The sequence below is a fragment of the Eufriesea mexicana genome, unplaced genomic scaffold (assembly GCF_001483705.2).
Source record: "Eufriesea mexicana isolate 0111107269 unplaced genomic scaffold, ASM148370v2 scaffold337, whole genome shotgun sequence".
NCBI lineage: Eukaryota > Metazoa > Arthropoda > Insecta > Hymenoptera > Apidae > Eufriesea > Eufriesea mexicana.
This window is the reverse complement of record NW_016908487.1, coordinates 446484-466780: the sequence shown is the minus strand read 5'-3', so window position 1 is coordinate 466780 and position 20297 is coordinate 446484. Positions and strand designations below refer to the sequence as shown.

Here is a 20297-nt window from a genome sequence, read left to right as displayed (position 1 = left end):
TATTCAAAAGCATCAGAGTTTACGACTGCATATGTTTTGCTCATCAGCTGTATCGCAAGTCCTAATACGAATACGATTCTATTTCTGTTTATGAACAATCCTAACCAGTGTAGGCTAGGCATAGAAGCATCGTTTCCGAATTTTCATACGTACAATTCTATCATCTGAGCGTAATACTTGTCGACGAAATTTAGGACGATCTCTGCGCCACTGGAACTGGACCTAGAGACCGCAGAGTACACGAAGGAAGTGTCTTGCGATCGAATTCTGCTTTCTTGGAATCCTTTGATTGCATATAGGAGGTATCTGAAGAAATGGCATAGATGAATTGTAAATACTGGACGATAGGTGTTTTTAGGAGATAATAAGAGCGAAAGTGGAATCGTTACTTTTCCAAAAGATCAGTGTTCTGGGTACAACCGAGAGCTCGTAGCATGACTTCTTGGTCCGTCGGGGAATTTGAGTAATAATATTGATTCCATAAGAATTCCCAGTCATCTTTGGTTCCATGTTTTACGCCCATGCAATATGCGACAGGTCGCTGGTTCGGTTCAATTCTGTAATGTTTATTGCAGATATTGTTTGTAACAAAATATCAGAGATCACGATAGTGACAAAATAATTTAACATTAAGATAGTCTAATGTAATATATTATTATATTATGTAGTTAGATAAAATAGTTTAATTTCTTTATTCTTAATTTAGCCAAGAGAACCTTTCAATGAGAAGTGCAGTTTTGCCAAAAAAAAAGAATCATACATAGTATGAAAATATATTACTATTATTAGTATATTACTATGTACCTGTATTAGAATAATAAAGCGTATCAAACGAATATAGTAATTTAATAAGAAATTGGTTCAGAATGACTCAATTTTTATTCCTTCAATTGTTTAACCATTTTCAAGAATTAAATAACATACACATACAATTGAACCCTTGATTATTCGTTTTTCATTATTATTAAACGATACAATAGAAATAGAATGTAAATTCTCTTACGATATGTTACGGTATCTCCATTGTTTGAACATTCCAATGAAGGTTTCCACGCAGCCCTCGTGATCATAGTTGCAAGCCAACTTGTTCAATTCACCCCTCAGTAATACTTTTAATCTGTCGTCACTCGGACGATCTACGTATCCGACACTTTCATATGTATCATGAATGAGGTTGAGAACAAATTTCTGCAACAGTTAACACTTAATTGGCGACAGAAAAATTGCACAATTATGTATATTCTCAAAAAAGCAAGATAAGTATTAGAATTTTATTATAAATCTTCAAATCTCTATGAATCCATTCTTTAACCCTTTACACTCCGTTGTCGTCGCTATGGCGACATTGTAAGATAGCCTGTAACTCCGTTGCAGCTACTGCGGCACTAGAATTCCGCAGGATTTATATCAAATATTGTTAGATAAAATTCTCGAAACACAGGGTTACCGTATGTTTACTGATAGGTATTATATCAGTATACGTTTGACAGAAGAACTGATGAAAATGAAATGCGACTTGACTGGTAAACATTGTACTATAAAAGCTAACAGGAAAAGTAAAATGACTGGGAGTTGCTGGTAGGTCATATTAAAAATTGTTTGGAGTGCAAAGGGTTAACCCTCTATAACTGTAATTTCGTTTACTCATGAGAAATTCTAATTGATTAAAATTTTTCAATATTTCCTGGGTGCTAAAGATTATTGATTATTACAAACTCTTCGGTATTTGTACCCTATAATGGTAAAGTGATAAACAAATAATATGAAAATCAAAATATACATATCGTAACATACTCTGAAGTTCCGGACTTTTAGAATCTAGAAGATTAAGTTTGCCCATTGCTTTATTAAATTAATTAAAGATTCTATCACATGCGCCATTTTTCCCCCAAGACTTTTAGTAACTATGGCGAACAAGTACCGAATTCACAGAAGCCTATGGAGCTTAGAAAATTGAAAAACTTTTCAGTGTCCTTTATCTTGATAAAAGAGTACACAACAATGTCGAGTTTAAAGTTTTCATTTCCGTCTCTTATTAAAAAGTTGTATTATATGAAAAAATTTAACGAAAAAGCAATTGATTAGAGCCGAACATTTCTATGTTATCCTAATTAAAAAAATGAAGTATACGTTCGTATTATTTAAATGATTATAAAGTTGTCCAATATGCCATATCATTATCGAAATGACGATTACTTCGTGATTATTTACATTTTTGTCATTATTCTTCATCATACTATATTCTGCAAATTGTACTACGTATCGTCATACATGAAACCTTTACTTTAACTCGTTGAGCTGATATTGCTGTCCTTCCCGACGTTACGACAAAAATTTAACGCTATTCGGACGTATGACAGCCAGAAATTTGACTGAAAAAGTCGTCACGTTTTGTAATACATGCAAAACAAAACCACATTTTTCTTCAGAGTGTTTCAATAATTAATTTTAATAGTAATTAAAATTACTACATCTATTTTTTAACTTTGATACTGTCGGTCCCATGACGCTGTCCAAACGAAAAGTCCACTGTCGGTCCCCAGGGACCGACGCCGGGCTCAACGTGTTAATGTTTGACATTAAAGTTGAGTATACATTAGTAATTCATTGGAAAATACAAGACTAAACATGGCAGAAACCAAACAAATATAGGAAGTTTCTTTATCTACTTTAAGAAGTCATCGTGAATTCTACTCTTAACTTTCAATCGATTAAATTTAACATATGACATATCTGCTATTCTGCAAAATAATAATCGTGAATCTATATTTATCGATGTTCCAAAGCAATAGCTTTTAAGGTTCAATGTCGATTGCACAATTCCTATCGTTTGATGTTTGAATTCAGGTTCAAATATCAAGGAAATAAGGCTGCTTGGAGCAACGATGTCGTGTTCGCTTAATAATAATTCACAATCATGATCATGACAAACCTTGAATTGTTCATAATAGTCGGCTTGTCCAGATAATCGCTCGTCGAGATACACGAGGTTAGAGATCGCTGCTTTGTATGGCAAATAATTCCATTCTCGTTTAAGATATCGCAAACCATCCAAAGTAGTTTGGTAAGGGACTTGGCCGGCTCTTGCTAAGTTCAACAAGTCGTCGACTATAGCGGCTCTATTGAGAACGTGTATCTTCTGATAGTTGCCGTTGTTTAACGTGTCGATGATACGGTACCAAGAAGCATTATCGTAATTTACTCGATAAAAACCTGAAAAAGTAATTTAATTGCGTAAAATAATGGTATTTTAAGATTCCAATGTGTCATGTCAATGACACAATAAACGGTGTTTGCAGATATAATACTTTTCTATTTTATGTGATTTATTAATAATAAGTCTATCAAAATGTAATATTAAATTTATTTAATATCGTGTAATATTATGATTCAATTTCGGATAATTTAAGTTTGTATTTGAACTTGCAGTACAACATATCTCAGAATACAATTTTGTTCTTTCATTCCTCCATATGCAATTTTTTCACGTCTTTCTTTATCCAGTGTAAATGTAGCTTAATAGACGATACGATATAAACATGAAAACAGGTCTAGAGATTTCTATTGTCATCGAATTCAAGATCTATTCTTGTCATGTCGTTGAAACAAATTTCCTTATCGTTCAACTCTCGAATCGTATCTTAGATACATAAGCATACTGATAAGTTATCGTATAAGACTTGCATGTAAATATTTCCATAATACTGGACATCCTATGATCGTCAAAAAAGAGCCACACAGGTATTCGCGTAACTTTTGTTTAAACAACGTCAACAACGTCAATAACAAATGAGAGATAAATGTAACAGGTAAATAGTCTCCACGATGTAGTTCTTTGTTGAACGCTATGTAGAATTATTCATTCTGTGTGGAAATATATAAACAAAATTTTTCGTTTCACTATAACCTCTGTACACTAACAACTGATTTCTGATAACAGAGATACCTAAACGTAGCTAATGTTATTCTACGATGCATCATCTTATGCGTATATGAAATAATACTAACACTTCAATTGCATGAATTTACCTAATATTATTTAATTCATAATATAATCATTATTTTTATCGTGAATAAACGAGTTCAATTCTGTTAAAAAATGATATAATTTTTTATACTACTGGAATAATACTCAACTTGCTCGTACATTTTGTGTATATTTTATGTATACGATTCATTAAAAAAATGAATAATTCTTGCAATAATTTCTCAGATACGCAAATCTTAGAGAAGTAGAATTATTATTACTGATACTACTACTATTATTATTATTGTTATTTATTAATATTACTATTATTTTTTTATTCGGTAATAGATACCATTCTAATAATAACACTAATATGTAGAAATGAATAAATTACACTATTCAACTATCTTGCTTAGTAAAAATAATTTCAGTTAGTGTCACTTGAATAAAATCCTTGGTTAAGTGATTGAAATAAAAAATCAAGAACCAGCACAGGGTCATAGTTACGTAGAATTTCATTGTCTTGCTCTCCTATGCTGAATTATAATTCATAGTGCACTTCATACGCCTGAGTAGCCAATTAAAAAAAAAAAAGAAAAAAAAAAAAGAGAAAAGAAGGATAATTGAAACAAAAGATAAAGTAAATATTAATTCCTTCGTGGATCAACACCTTCTTGGGGATTAAAATCTGTCGTTCCTAAATTCATTGACATAAATACAGTAAACAAATGACGCAACTTCTAATATACTTCGAATATATATTTTCTGACTGTAAGAAATATATATATCTACTAGTTACAAAGACCGTAGTTATGTCAATTCTGCTCGTGCATCATGAGAATAGCAAAAAAAATTAATGAAACCAGAAACATAAATTTAAATTGATGCTTACCAGAGGACTGGACATTAAATATCACCCACCCTGCGGAGTTTGGAATCCTGATCCAGGCAGTTTCGTCTTTTAACCAGGAAATTACATCCAATGTATTGAAATTTGGTTCCTCTTCCGTTGCTATTGTGATTGGTATAAACCATTCAGCAGGAAGCGATATTGCTGCAGATAAGCAACACCATTCGAGATGACAACGCTTACTACAGGGAATCCAGCTTGCTCTGTCCACGTGGTCATAATTTCATGTATAGACAAGTCAAAAGTTGGGTCGCAATAATTGATTTCATTTTGAAGCTCCGTCCAGAGATATTCCGGACGCGCCACTTTCCCTTTATTGCTGCAACAAGTACAGATTGCTTCGTTTGTATTTGAAAAAAGAAACAACGAAATTATTTTCCAGTTCTTTATGGATTTGGTAGGGAAACTTTTCAATCTCTACTTTCGATTTTCTCATTTTCAGCATGCAGGATATTCTATCTTAAACGTGCTATTTAATTTTTTGCTGCCAGATGTACGAATTGCATACAACAATCTTTATAATAAACTTCCGAGATAAAGTTTTTCATATGAAAATCTAGGTATCATGAAAATAAGGTACCATGATATCTAACGGTACGTTAATATTTATTTTCAAGCAAAAAGGGTTAAAAAGAAAGAATTTTTTATTTAATTCTAACTCTCTGTACTCCTAGAGAAAATATACACCGAGACCTATTGTACGTGTAATTTGTATTTAACGATTCAAAGTTGCAAATGTAGATTTAAAATAGCCGAAAGTTTTTTTCTATTCTTTGTTATACTAATTTGATTGTAATTAAATTGTTACTTGTTCAGGTAATTTTGTAGCGTAGCATCAAAAGTTTCGGATCCAAAAATGAGATTCATCATTCGTACGATACTCCCTCCTTTGTTATAAGTAATCTTGTCTCCAACTTCTTCAACTTCCGATTTAGTGTTAGCGTTTCGAGTCATCGGTTGAGAAGTCTCGATACCATCAACTGCATATGCTGTTAGGTGTTGCTCCACGACAAATTGTTCTTCCATGTTCCATGTTTGCTCGATCTACGAAACGAATTACTCATAAAGCGCTGGACACCGATCTGCCGAAATCACATGTACAGAAAATTTTATTTAATGTCAGATTAATTTTCTATGGTCAATAAAATATCTACGAAAGATAGCGATAAGAGCTGTAAATAACAGGATTTTCCATTTCGATAAAAAGACCTTTCGCGAAAGAACTTTGTTTCGAACAACTTTCGACTACAACGTAAATTTAATTCGACCGAACCTTATTACTGATTATTGTTATCTGTCATAAACTCAACGCTTTCCCTTATAACACCGTCTTACAATACCGATTTAATTTAACTAATAACTTAACTAATAATTTAACACGTTAAACGCCACGCTAAATGCACCAAGTGCTATAATAAAAATTCACGAATGTTAAAATCAAAGATAGCCAAAAATGTAACGCAAAATGTTACAACCTTCTCTAATCAATGTACAATCAAATCTCACACTTCATTACCTTGTTTTAATAAATTACAGTAATGTTTTGGGTATTATATTCTTCTTCTTGAAGCATTGATCTAACAAAGATCGATGTTGCCTAAATTAAATGTTCAATCTCACAAGTATGCAAGGACCGACATGCACGCGGTGATAACAAAAACGAAAAGTCTAGTGCCGGTTCCTAGGAACCGACGTGGCATTTAACGTGTTAACTAATAACTTATTTAATTTAACTAAAGTAACTAACTCTTAGAAGAATGTTCAGTTTGAACTTTCACTTCCGTTTCAATCATTTAAAGGGAAGATTATTAAATATAAGTACTTCAAGTATTTTATTATTCCATACTGTATCACCTCAAGTACCATCTCGCTTAAGTAGTCACCAAAAAGATTACGAAAGGTCAAAATTAAGAGTGGCTCACAGAGTCTTGCGAAAGTTAAGAGAATCGGCAGAATCATGAATAAAAGAGATTTCCTTAACTCAAGAATTGTAATTACCTGTGCAGTGCCAAAATATTGGAAATAATTCGCGAAAGCTTCGCTCAGCCACAGGTAGCCCCACCATTCCGGCGATACCGCATTTCCAAACCACATATGGGTTAATTCGTGTAGGATGACCGAGGCAATAGTTTGTTTAGCGACGTCAGATGTCGATTTCTCGTCGTATAAGAGCCTAGATTCGCGATAGGTGATCAGACCCCAATTCTCCATTGCTCCTGCTGCAAAATCTGGTACAGCTATCATGTCTATCTTGGGAAGTTGGTAACTCTGATTGAATCGATTGGATAGATGAGCCAGACCACGTATGCCAATGGACAAGGCGTAATTCGCTTGGTCCACGACGTCTGGTCTTGCCCAAACATTGAAGTTGTTTGCATTCACGGACTTGAAGTTAGACACGACGAAAGCTACCAAGTAGGTAGACATGGGGATGCTCTGATCGAATTCGTCCCAGACTTTCTGGCTGGAACTTTTGGAATCATTGAATACATCATGTGAGTATGTTGCAATGACAGAGAAGAACGAGGGTGAAACGAAGTTACTTAATGTATTGTAGTATCGCGAATTTTCCACCATGCACACGTAGCTTTACGAAGGAGCATAGTCCAGGTCAATTGGGAAAAACCCTAGGCGATGCGTCGGACCAAATATGATCATGTTAAGGGAGGCATAGGTAAACACATGCATAGTGGGAGAGATATATAAAGAAGGTTGAGAGTGGTTGGAGGGCAGTTTTTGTACACAGTTTGGAATGGGTAGTTTTATTTGTAGATGGTTAGTTGTTGTAAACTGAGTTGTTACTCAGTTGTGAATTTGAACGCTATATTCAGTTGAAAGTCGATCTAGATTCTCGTAAAGAGATAATTTGTATGTTTAATCGACACTCGTACATAGTTATAATTTATTAATAAATTACCACCACCGTCAATCCCTACAGCATAGAGGTCCGAAGCTATCTGAAGCTATGACCCTTTCATCTCTCAGAAGAGTGGTTTTTAAAATTTTTGAAAACACGAACGCTTTTAGAAAGATATTTACTGGCAATAGCGAAGAACTAAAGTTACTAAGTTAATACGTTTAACAACAGAGATAAGCATGTTTATATCTTTTATTAAGAATAATATGTGTATGTATTTAAGGTAAAATTATGGACTTCCCGTAATTTTATTTTATTCCATAATTTTATTTATTTTCCATAATTTCGCGAAATCCTAGTTAAGAACCACTGTCTTAGAGTATAGAACTCAATAAGTTATCTTGAAGTTACCTCCGAACTTGTTTAAAGCGTTAGCCGGAGTATACTATATTAAAGTTCATTGTAAGTTTTACGAATCAAATGACGAAATTTAGTGGTATTGAAAGACAGTACCGCATTAAAAACTATGCATATGAATTAAATAAAAGGAATAATTACGGATTATGGATAAAGATATAACAAATTATATAGTTACTTACATTGCGATGCTTCTATTTAGTGGCATGTTACTCAGGCAAGTATATTCTGGCGGCCTCAAAATTCTGACAATGAATTTCGCTTTGAAACTGGGCTCGTCAAAGCAAGGAAAAGCATTCCTAGCATACGTTGCTTGGAATTGTGTAGAAATGAGCCACCTGGTTAAAAATTACATTTATATTTTCTGTATTGTCTACACATACATGGATAAATATGTTTTTTGAAAATCAAAAAATGTGAATCTCGAAATTCCTTAATTCTTTTTCCTCTTCCTTTTTACTAGTAGACTAACGTGTTAAAAGTAGTAAAAATTTTTTTTAACGAAATAGAAAAATAATACAGTGTTACATTTTCTTAATTCGTAGTTTGAGGTTATTACACGCTTAGTGATTGCACTGTCCAACAAATTTTAACCTTTTCTTTAATCTGTAATATCCATTAGGCGGTTTTTGCAAAATTTACTTTTCTGAACACGAATCCGTAATCGAAATTACTCTATCACCCTCAGTTTCTGAAAAATGCGAGTTTTTCTAACGTCGTCCGCGGGGGGAGGGGTCCGAAGTGAGGTTGAGGTTGGCCACCCCACCCTCGCTCCACCCTTTTAAATAATTTAATAATTTTTATTTTCAGGCATAATTCCTTTTTCAGCTTTTAATTTTCTTTTTTCTTTTTTTTCTTTTCACATTTACATTATTTTTCTTTTATCAGATTTTATGTTTTTGTTTCTATTTATCTTTATTTGAGAATTCGAATACTTTGTATACTATTCGAGTGTTTCGTCATTGGGTTATTCATTCCATTTGGTTGATGTGTGTGTTTTGTATTCGTTTCGCGTTTATTATGTTTTACTAATCTATTACTAATCCTCTTTTTTCAGGTTTATATATTTTCTTTGCAGATCTTCACCATTTCGAAGATTTCATTTAGAAGGCATTAATGGACGACACGAGATACGTGTGTTTCTTTCTAAGTAGTTACAAGACAGATTCCTAAACTGAGTTTCATGTGCGCACTTTCTGTACAAAGATAACCTACCTACATAGAGCGAATATATACATTTCATATCTTTCCCGTCTTATCTCTCTCGTTTACCAAATAAAACATAATTGTTCTCGAGATAATCACGATCGTTCCTAAGTACCGACTAGCCTACGCGACGTATTTCTCGTGAACTCGACAGCTCCATGCCTCGTAAGTCATTTTCGCCACTAGTTTTCGACACTCGTTTAAACCACTGTCAATCTCGTCATGCATCGAGATCTAGGGTGGTTGGCGAGCTGGTAAATTATTTTATAATACATAATAAGGAAAAGATATATCTATTTACTGTATGTTTCTGTAGTTGAGATTAATATATGTGCAACTTATATCATATCGAAGTAAGATAAAAACTTACCTAAGTTTTCCCTCGGAGTCAAAATAAGAACTCTTGTAGAATCCTACCATATCGTCCGTAAGTTTTCCGGAATAATAGAAATTGATCAAAATAGGTGTTCCCGAAGCGAGAACGTCGCGAAGCCTAATTTCGTATATTTCAGTTTTCTCATTATACATGGTGTTAACGATACTTAAGCTCACATTGTTTAATATGACAGACTGCGTAATTATATCAAGTTTTCCATGGTGGAGCTTTATGGTATCGGTTGGTTCTTTTACATAAGCGTCAATGTGTACCACCCCTTCGAAATCGAAGGTATCTGTTAACGTTGGCCTAAGTATGATATCGTACAGTGTAGGAATGACTGTTTTTGGCAGTAGATAATCGAGAGCGAAAGGCTTTTCGCTATCTTGTGCATATGTCTCTGCAACATAGAAATTTTCACTTACAATTAGTCATAATCGTGATGAGAAAATATGTTAGATGATGCAGGAAATAAATTAAAATTAGCAGGATAATTAGCAAGATTATTAATATTTCATACTTTTCAAATTTTATTTAGAAGCTTTTTATTGTTGTTTAAAATCATACGTGAAATCATTTTCATTGGAGTAGTTCTTTTAAAGAGTAGAAGAGACTGTATTTGAAAATTCTATGATTTCTTTATATGTAACTTTTATCAGTATTATTAATAATATTTAGAATAGCTATGATAATAATATGTATTAACAACAGTGATAGAAATAATGCTACAAATTTCTATTATTATTTAAACTCAACACAGAAATATAGAAATGAACAAACGTTCGAAATGAATTGCACTTTCGTGTACAAAATATTAATAAATAACGAGAAAAATAATGTAAATGTAAAAAAGGGTCCATAAAAAATTAGGATAGTATCGTAAATAAATCTTCTGTTATTTAGACCGGACTAATTTCAATCAGATTTAATAAATATGTATATAATATTATATAATAAATAATATGCATAGAAAGCATAGAAAATTTCTAAGTAGATTATTACAAGATTTAACATTGACGATGCTTGTTCAGATTCTGAATACTGATACAAAAAGGAAACAAAGAAAATTTGTCGGCAATTGCAGAACAATAACGAGATACTGTATATTTTTTTGCCCTGCTATTTTTGTACATATTAATTTAATGTAAATAAAGCGCTTAAAAATTAATGAGTCTGATAAAAAGTTAATGCGTCTATTATAACGCGTTGACTAAAACGTTAAGAATATTATTCGTATTATTATACGTAAATGTATATAACCTATAAATATTACATTACACGTATGTTCCATAATTTGTGCTAAGAAGATGGTCTTTATGATGGAATGTAATTATTTGTAATTAAATATTGCAATTAGATATTTAATTAGATAAACTTTTAAGGCAAAGAGGGTTAGTTATCTTGAATTAAGTGAACATATACATTGTATAAAGTGCAACTTTACTGAAATTGTTTATTTAAATTTCAATTACCTTCATATCCATCGTTTGTTGCTTGGTACCCAGCAAATAGTAGAAGGAAAATAATGATCGAGAATTGGTTGCGGAACAAATTCATGATGACGTGACAATATCTCCTCTTGCTCGATAACCTGTGTTAAACATCAGAAAATACAGATATATATTTTTTGTTATCATTAGCTTAAAATAATTTATCGGTGATAATAAACGTATGAGAGTGCCAAAATGCGTAGATACAAATAAAAAATTTTTCTACAAGGTCATTATCGATATAGGTTATTTAGATTTTACGTAAAACTTACAGAAAGGTTGTTAGAAAGGTTGAAAATATAGAAAGATAAAGTTAGATGTACTTTAATACTGATTTCTAATTATCACAATTGCAATCTTTCAATTAGTGTACTTAACGTTAAATATTATTGAACATTTCTGCGTACAAATAAGGGCACAAAGAAATTACATTGAAGTATGAAGTATGAAAGTAAAACAGGAAGATGAACAAATGAATAATTATTCAGAAACAAGATGGGTATTCTATATACTATTCATAAGTAGTAATTGTGATGCATATTCAGCTAGAAATGATTGAATAAATAACTGCTTCATTTTTTAAATTAGTACTGAAACTCAACGCAGTTCCTGATTTGTTTATTGTTTAATAACAAGTCAAGATAAAACATGAATTGATATAGAATTAAAAAGCGAATAATACGAGGAATTAAAAAATTTTGACTGAGATTATTAATTAACAACTTGAGATTTCATCTTAATTTTCATTATATCTATTTTTGTAAATTCTATTTTTGATATTGATACTGCAAATTTAAGTTTGCAAAAGCAATGGAATATTCTGTTTAATGTTTCTCTTGTACTTTGTTTAATATGAAAATTGCAAAAACATTTAGTTATCGATATTATGTAAAATAACCGTCTAGAAATACTAAAATTAGGATAAAAAAGTCCTCATTGAACGAAACCCTTGCTTGATAATATATCGTACATAACGATATTACCATATTTATATCAAATTTGGATGACGAAGAATTAATTAATTCCAGGAAAAGTCGCACAAGGCTTAAATGGGTTTGATAATAATTGATTAAGAAATAATCTCTTTTGATCATTGTGAACTTATTAATGTATCGCAAATTCAAAGTTTAAAAACTTCCATGACTCAAATCGTTGGAGATTAGTACTTGAGACATTTGGATTAGAGATGTGTTATATTATGAAAGGAATTCGGTGTTCAGCGGGATTACAATCGAATCCATTAGGATTAATGAGATATTGGCTTATATCTTGGCTTTGAAAATAAACTTATGCGATCAATTAAACGAAATTAATTTTGAAATTTATATTATCAGAGTATTTTATTTTTTTATAATTATCTCTTCAAATAACCGTTTCTATAATACAGAAATTTTCGAGAAAAATTGCTATAGAATATAGTATTCCGAAATGCAGCGAAAATAGAAAAATTGTGGATGGATAAAGTACAGGAATTAAATAAATAAAAAATTGTTCGCAAGACATCCCATTCGCGGAGGTAAAGGGGTTAATAATACTACGTTAATCTATGTTAATCTATCTATCAAATCTCTGACGTCGTGATTCGATATGCTACCTTTTCTAAGCAACCGAACATAACCTATAGAACTCAAATATTTACCTTTTAATTACGAAGGATGTACATATACCATGTCAGATATAGAATAATCTCCAACTATTAGCTCGCATATACGTCCTATCTAACTATTCGTATTCATACGTGATTTATATATTCTTTCTGTAGTAACAAAATTTATACACGCGTCCTAAGAACGTTTTCTATTCTTAGGATTAACCCATTGCACTTCACTGACGTTAGTATTATAAATTGTTATTTGCTTAAAAAGGTAAAAGACTATTACATAAATAAATTCAAAGGAACCAATAATCTTTTTCTCTTATATTTATATCAACTTTCATATAAATGTCAATATCTCTTATGTCTATATCAACTAATATTCTTTTAGCAAACTTTCAAGAGCATACGGAAGTTTAAAGACAATCATACCAAACATTCTTGAAATGCAAGTGGTTAAATGCAAGGATGTAATAAAATTGTCAACTTTTAGAAATAAAAATTATTTCGTAAACTTTTTTTAACTTTTCAATGATTCCTTGTCCATTTTCAAATAACTTTGTGCATTAACGCTATAATGGAAGTTCAATTTTAACAGTTATTTTAAGTTTGATTAATAGAAGCTCCGAAGCAACATATTTTAAGATAAAGTATAAAATTTCAAACGATTTCTTAAATTCGTACTATTTAAGAGACTGAGATCAGTAAGTATTGTATAATCGTTTTATCGTACTCTTACATTATGTTCAAGTTTCAGCTTTAAACCTGTACAATTCTCGATGGTTCCAAAAGAACTTTGACCTCTTGAAGAACAGGAACTTCTTTAAATTTCCAAAAACAAGAGAACAAAATAAGAGTTTTCTACCCATGAATTCTACAATTGCTTTGCTCGAACAGAAAAATTCAAAGTAAAAACATAACTGTTGCATCAGAGCTAATTGAACATTCGAAAAATCTCATTGAGGCGTGAATTTTTGTTAAATATCCCTCGATCAAACTTCCCGGCTGCTGATTCAACTGTGTACATAAAAATTGTACCCCATACTGCCATGCAAAAGAATTTCTCGCGATAATCAACGAACCTGGATCGTCAACTTACGGTTCCCAGTATTCGTACGTTTTTACTTCTATTTAACACCAGTATCAGCGTATCTTCATAGTATCCTCCCCGCGAATAGACTACCGAAGGCAACAACAGAGGCAGCGTCTTCGAGAAGTGAAAGTCATTTGTCGCAATAATGATTCGTATCACAATCGCGTCACGGACACATAACACACGGTCCACGAGCGAAACTGATCCACGACACGTTACTTTTATGAATGACGATGATCGAGGAAGCACCGCGATGCCTCTGCCAATCTTGGGACTCGAGACGGCCTCAGACTAATAGATCCTCCCTTACGTTACCCACTTTTCTCTTTGCCCAATCGTGTGCACATTTATTACGTAAGATCATCGATTATCTTATCGATCACCCAACCAATGATCGGTGTTACTTTTTCGTTTTTCGATAATGAGCCTGGCTCAATATCGTGGTATGGTCTTTACCTAAACGCAGACGCAAATGTTTGTATGTTCGGATGACCTGTTCCTTTGTTGAACTGAACTACAAAGAGAATAGTAGGAAAACACTTATCGTTTGGCAGACTTTAACCTGAGATTTTTATAGTTAATATTGATTTCTTGGAACGGCGGCTTTTTACTTTGTAGAACGATTCAGATCTCAAGGAGCTGGCTGAAAGTTACGACAAACGGAGCAGGTTAACACGTTGATTGCCACGATGGTCATCACTGACCGGCGCTTGTCTCCTCGGTGGGACCATAGTGATCATCAGTGTCCGGTGATACTAATTTTTTAAATTTATATTTGGTTTATTCCAATCAGTTTTTGAAAATTTGAACAACGCAAATAGATAGAGAACTCTGAATAGAAAACATTAATAATTTGCATCACTTTCTTCTTCTATACCATATTGTTTGATAATTCATTATATTCTAAGAATAATGGCAATTTTATCGTGACCTCCTGAGCGTACCATATAAGAAGTGCGTTATTATTCGAATTATTCGATTCATCGACAGATTTACTTGGACGATAAAAGCGTAAATTTCGTATCTTAATCGCCATAGATATGGGTACGACGTGATTAAATTTTGTACTTGACCGTTGAATATTGTACGCTGTGAGAATGAATTGGGACAGCAAAAAGTATAGCGTTGGAATAATCGAGTATGCGATAATGAGTGCGAAAGAGTACTGCATGTAATTAAATTAATTTCACTCAACCTTTTGATACCGATATTACCCCCCACTTTCTTGTTATTTATCTGTTGCAATATCTGTTTACTTACAATTTCACAAATATGATTTATCGATGTACGAAGTACGGTTGTTCAATTTGTTTCAACTCTCATTTTCTATAATTACTTTTTTACAAGAAATTTTATTCCAACAAAATTTTTTAGTAGCTAAATGTAATACAATTAACACAAGGAATATCTTTATACGGAGAATATTTTACGTTTGGTTTCTCCTATGATGTCGATCTTTAATTTGAAAATTTCTACTAGATCATTTCAAATTTCGCAGATAAATTATTAATGACGGTAAAAATTAAAACTCGGATTTTATCTCGGAGAAACGATAATAAAACGTTAATAAAATTATTTTATTTGTGTGGAAGTAGTTGTTTTGTGTAAAAGCATTTTGCACTTTTCCAGATTAATAATGAAAACAGACGAATTACGGCGCTTAATTGGCTGAAGTGTCGCTTTAGGTATAAACCTAAATGATAACATCCGATGATGGCAACGGATTGTATTGTATGATGTTGGCGTTGAAAAATGTACAGAATCCATAAACGATCGAAAGCGAGGAGCGCCGAAATTGCGAAGCCTCCATGTGTGACGAGTCGTCAAAATAGTTCTTAATAAAGACTGGAGCAGTTAAACAGAGACCAGAATGTGAAATAAAGCTTTTTCGAGGTGTCGACAAATGTCGGTTCGCTTGCATTCGCCTACCATTCGCAATTTTGCAATTTATATCATAAGAAAGTAGATAATGGAATAAACAGCAATATCAGATATCCTTTTCAGAAAGGCGCAAAATAATTGCGTCATATTACTGTAAATAATGAACAACAATAAATCTATAATCATCGAGATTATCATCGAGATTACCGATATTATATCGATATTACGCTTTACGTCCTTTGTGTGGCTTTGAAATACATTACCTACAAGTTACAATAGCCTTGTTTTAATTACCCTTAAACCGTAGCGATTTATTTAAAATAGGATCGACCGAATTTTTACTCACTCTTGAGATAGCGCTGATATTAAGCAGCGAATTTTTATCTAACACAGTTTCGCGATTGGCTCAAATCGAATTGGATGATTTTGCTTGATATTAAACGATTATAGCATTATCGAATTTGTATTACTTTACAAAGACGACTATAATGCGACGTGTAGTACTTTGTACGATTAAAATGTTGTTTACTCCTTTTTGACAAACAAGGTTAACGTAGCATGAGTCAATTTCGAAGAAAATTTCGTCCTTCAATTTGAATTTCAGTTCATTTACGCAGAAATTCTCGTGGAATGCAAAGTAAACGAATGTCATGGAGTGTGTGTATGCAGTAAGCGTATCTGAAATATTAATCGGAAAATTAATTTAATCGAATACCTTCTGATATACGTCGCATAATTGGATAATATTTCAGTAGAATAATAATAAATAATGTGCTAAAATCTTTTTGATTGTAAACTTTAAGGATTATAGGTACAGAATTGTTGTATCCGTTCTAATAACTTTGCTGCCGATGTACTTCATGCTAAAGTTCATTTGTGACCAATAAAAATCTTATAAATAAAAAAGAAATGTTTAAAAGTGCTCTTTTTTATAAATAAAGAAAACTAGAATAATCTTATGTCTTTTAAATGTTCATATATTTTTAAATGGTCACTTATTTTCCTTTTCATATTTTTGAATTATTCGAGAAAACGAATTCGTTAATATCTGAGCGAAGATCGTTTAAATAATCTGATTTCAAAATGTAAAAATTTTGCATTATAATAATTATTAATTTTATACCAAATGAGCTTTCGCTCGAAAAAATTCTGCTTTGCTAAACTATCAAAATCAATTAAATAATCAGGTTTGTAAACCATTCTAAATACTTATTGATCTATGATGATGTATGAAAAAAATGTTCTAGATCAAACTGATTATTATCTTTTATCTGCTAAGGTTTATCTGAAAATATATTTGTTTTGCGTATCTTTTAAAACATAACAAATATATTTGTACTCATAATCCAACAAAAATGTTAATATCGAGCTTATATCAGGTCAGTTCATGAGTTCGTGTATGGTATACCCGTTCTGGTTTAAATTCATTGTGTTAAATATCGTGTAAATTGTAGAAAACAATCTCGAATATCTTGTGTATTCGTATAAATCATATTTTCGAATTTATTATAGTAGCTGAAAGTAAGCGCAAACTTATGGACTGATCTAACATAAACTCATAATATGTACTTTACAATATTTCATAACTGATACAACAAGCGTCATATATACATGCACAAGGATGTACCAGAATTCCTGATACGTGATCAAGAACGTAATATTTTACTCTTAATGTTTATGGAAATATTTCAAAAATTGCTGTTTCAATAGACTACCTTTATTGGGAAGAGTAACTTCAAAAATTTTCAGGCCTGGGACGATTCTTGATGAAAATAAAATATTTTTTACTGAAGAATTGCGTTATCGAGGTATTGATGAAAATGTAAATTTTTATTTTTAGTACAAATGTAACTCATCGATCGATGTAAATAGCAAATATTCCTTCCTTGAAATCACAAATTTTGACGATTATCGAAGATTTCGTAATTTTTGCTAGAATCCGCATACGTGCGCAACTACAATATAATAATATGCAATTAATATATTACGATATATAACACAGTTCAATTATTTATTAGTGTAATCTTCTATTATTCTAAATTCTAACTATACTATACTAACCGCATACAACATGTAGCACATTGTCAGTCTAATTATTCTTTGAAACAACTTATTAGTACCTTAATTGTATCCATTGCATAACGTATTCCAATTACATATTCATATAATTTACTACTACCCTAACTGTGAATAACATATGACATACTCTTATTAGACAGTAATTAGCGTAAAGAGTAACTTGCTATTATTCTAACGACACAACGTACAATTTACTTTAATTACTTATTCATATAATTTATTATTGCTTTAATTATTAGCAATATATATTTTATTCTGATTTCTCACTATTATAATTTGCCATTGCTCTAATTATATATAATGTACAAATTATATTAATTAATCGATATAATTTATTACCATATTACTCCATTACTTTATTCTCGTTCGTCTTTGAACCAACGCAAAATTTCAGTAACTGCTTCTTCGTCCTTTCCCAAAGCCCGTGTACGATAATATATGTCAGAGTCCTTATTCACCCCGATCGTTCGCAGAAAGTTTTTCAGCTTGAAAGGAAACATCATATATTTCTTATCTACTTAATTCGCACATAAGTCAACAATGTATCAGCAACCAAGATATTAACAACGCAAAGAATTACCTTATTCAGTTGATTCTGCTTGCTTATTTTCCAGATAAGGCTGTCAAAAATAACTTCTGGTCTATCTGTGCTGCGAAGAACAATTGAAACATCGATTAGAAACATTTCCACGTGATTGCATCAAACAATACAACTAGATCATTTAATTTGTGTTATTAACAGAAGAAACATCCTTGATAATACTTATCACGCTTTCGATATCCCAAATGCGAATGGAATATTTTTCTATCAAAGTTTCAGAGTTACGATTATTACCGACGAATTTTTGACGAATTTTTGTCAATTAAATTTTCGGTTTTCATTAATTCTACTTTCCTTATAATTTGTTGACAGCATGCCGTCGTGACTAAATTATGTCGATTATTTTCACTTTGATATCTTCCGTTTCGGGTTAACTACAATAAATTAGACCATGATTCTTTTGAGGTTGTTATTTGCTAAATTAATATTGGACAATTGATTAGAAGGAGGAGAACATATAAAACAAGTGGAAACTATCGACTATATAGAACGAAGAAATTATGAAAGGTCTAAATTATTCTATATTATTCGCTAAATAAAGGAAAAGAATCTAAAAGTTTTTATTTTATAAAATTGTAAAGAATTCCTTTTTTCGATTAATCTCTCATAATTCATATCTCACTCGCTTCCAGACTTAATGTAATATGATCGATGACTTGGCAGCTTATTGAAGAAAAGGAGAAAGATAACCAATGTCTAATTACTGTTTTCTGCGACAAAATGAAATCATCATCAGTTATGTGCAAGTAGTATTAAATAAAATAATAATCAAAGTGATAAATTTATAAATGCGTTATATATTCGTTGTTCGTGGAGATATCAAAGTAGTTTCGAGTTTATACTTCGTCAAAAATTCATTGAAATCTTTTATCTACTCGGTGGTTCTATATACGAAGCAATTAACAAAATTTAATTACACTGAATGTATAGTTTGAAAATTTTTAACCAGGAAGTCAATTTGTACATCCACGTTCGTTGGTATATCCATGTTCAAATATTGCAATATATCGGCGGGCCTTGCGAACTGCAATATCGTTGTATTCTTCGTTAGGGTCATGTTCAAGTAATTCAGAAAAGTATCTGAATTTTCTGTGCAACTCAAGTAATTTAATGTTTCGTAAGAAATTTTTGGATCTTCCCTCATCTTCAGTTGAAATAATCGATTCCAGGTCGATTGATTTGCAGTGAGCAACCCCATAAAAAGTTCCTCATTAATCTATCGACCAATCTATCAATCTGTCAACATATATCTATCAATAGAAATTTCTACTGCATTATCTCCCAAAACCTGAAAAGATGAGATTACAAATTTATTTCAACTCAAGTAAAACTATAATTCGGAATATTAGAATAGCTTCTAAATATAGGTATGAGCTAACAAAATACAACACTAAACGAAAGAAGTCTCTTAAGATTCATACAGATGCGAATACAATATTTCAAAAACATTCCGTCGATTGCACAGATGCAATTATTGAATTTTAAGAATCAGCTGATTCGAGACTGGCAGATTACAAAATTTTGAGCCTATTGCAAAATTAAATTACGAATATTATAAATTTAAGTTATTGAAGTAACATGTGCCAACATTTAAAGTCTTCTACTAATTATAGGCAAGAATTATATTTATTTATAATATGTACGATTATTATTATCAAAACACAGAAATCTAAACATCTGCCATTTCACTAGAGGAAAGAATATAGTAAATAATTAAAAAAAAACTTTACTTATAAAAAATGATAATTTACATACTTGTACAGGCCTCTCCCACAAATTATAGAACATATATACGTACATAAAGATTTTTCGTATCATTCAAAATA

General features: G+C 31.7%; 2 protein-coding genes across 2 annotated transcripts in view; both read right to left on the bottom strand.

Annotated features, from left to right (window-relative positions):
- Positions 1-11290, bottom strand: part of LOC108555921 (uncharacterized) — a 28949-nt gene extending 17659 nt beyond the window's left edge. The window contains 11 exon segments of the mRNA XM_017911806.1: positions 154-306; positions 390-557; positions 1004-1188; positions 2933-3213; positions 4860-5003; positions 5006-5196; positions 5686-5921; positions 6876-7347; positions 8334-8489; positions 9728-10131; positions 11228-11290. Of these exon segments, the coding sequence (XP_017767295.1) occupies positions 154-306; positions 390-557; positions 1004-1188; positions 2933-3213; positions 4860-5003; positions 5006-5196; positions 5686-5921; positions 6876-7347; positions 8334-8489; positions 9728-10131; positions 11228-11290 (2453 nt within the window).
- Positions 11291-16443: 5153 nt separating this feature from the next.
- Positions 16444-19669, bottom strand: LOC108555927 (uncharacterized). The gene is made up of 5 exons (XM_017911813.1): positions 19389-19669; positions 18451-18520; positions 18210-18355; positions 17507-17746; positions 16444-16469 (listed from the first exon to the last, which is right to left on the bottom strand). Exons 1-3 carry the CDS (start codon positions 19667-19669, stop codon positions 18227-18229), a joined length of 480 nt encoding a protein of 159 aa, XP_017767302.1. The 3' UTR covers positions 16444-16469; positions 17507-17746; positions 18210-18226.
- Positions 19670-20297: the final 628 nt, after the last annotated feature.

What these genes read in the sequence shown, in the direction of transcription:
- LOC108555927 (XM_017911813.1), bottom strand. Translation starts at nt 19,669, where the DNA reads ATGGGGTTGCTCACTGCAAATCAATCGACCTGGAATCGATTATTTCAA. An exon ending in TTTCAAACTATACATTCAGT is followed by an intron (nt 18,521 to 19,388) that starts GTAATTAAATTT and finishes TGTTCTTCGCAG; the next exon opens with CACAGATAGACCAGAAGTTA. An exon ending in AGCAGAATCAACTGAATAAG is followed by an intron (nt 18,356 to 18,450) that starts GTAATTCTTTGC and finishes TTTCCTTTCAAG; the next exon opens with CTGAAAAACTTTCTGCGAAC.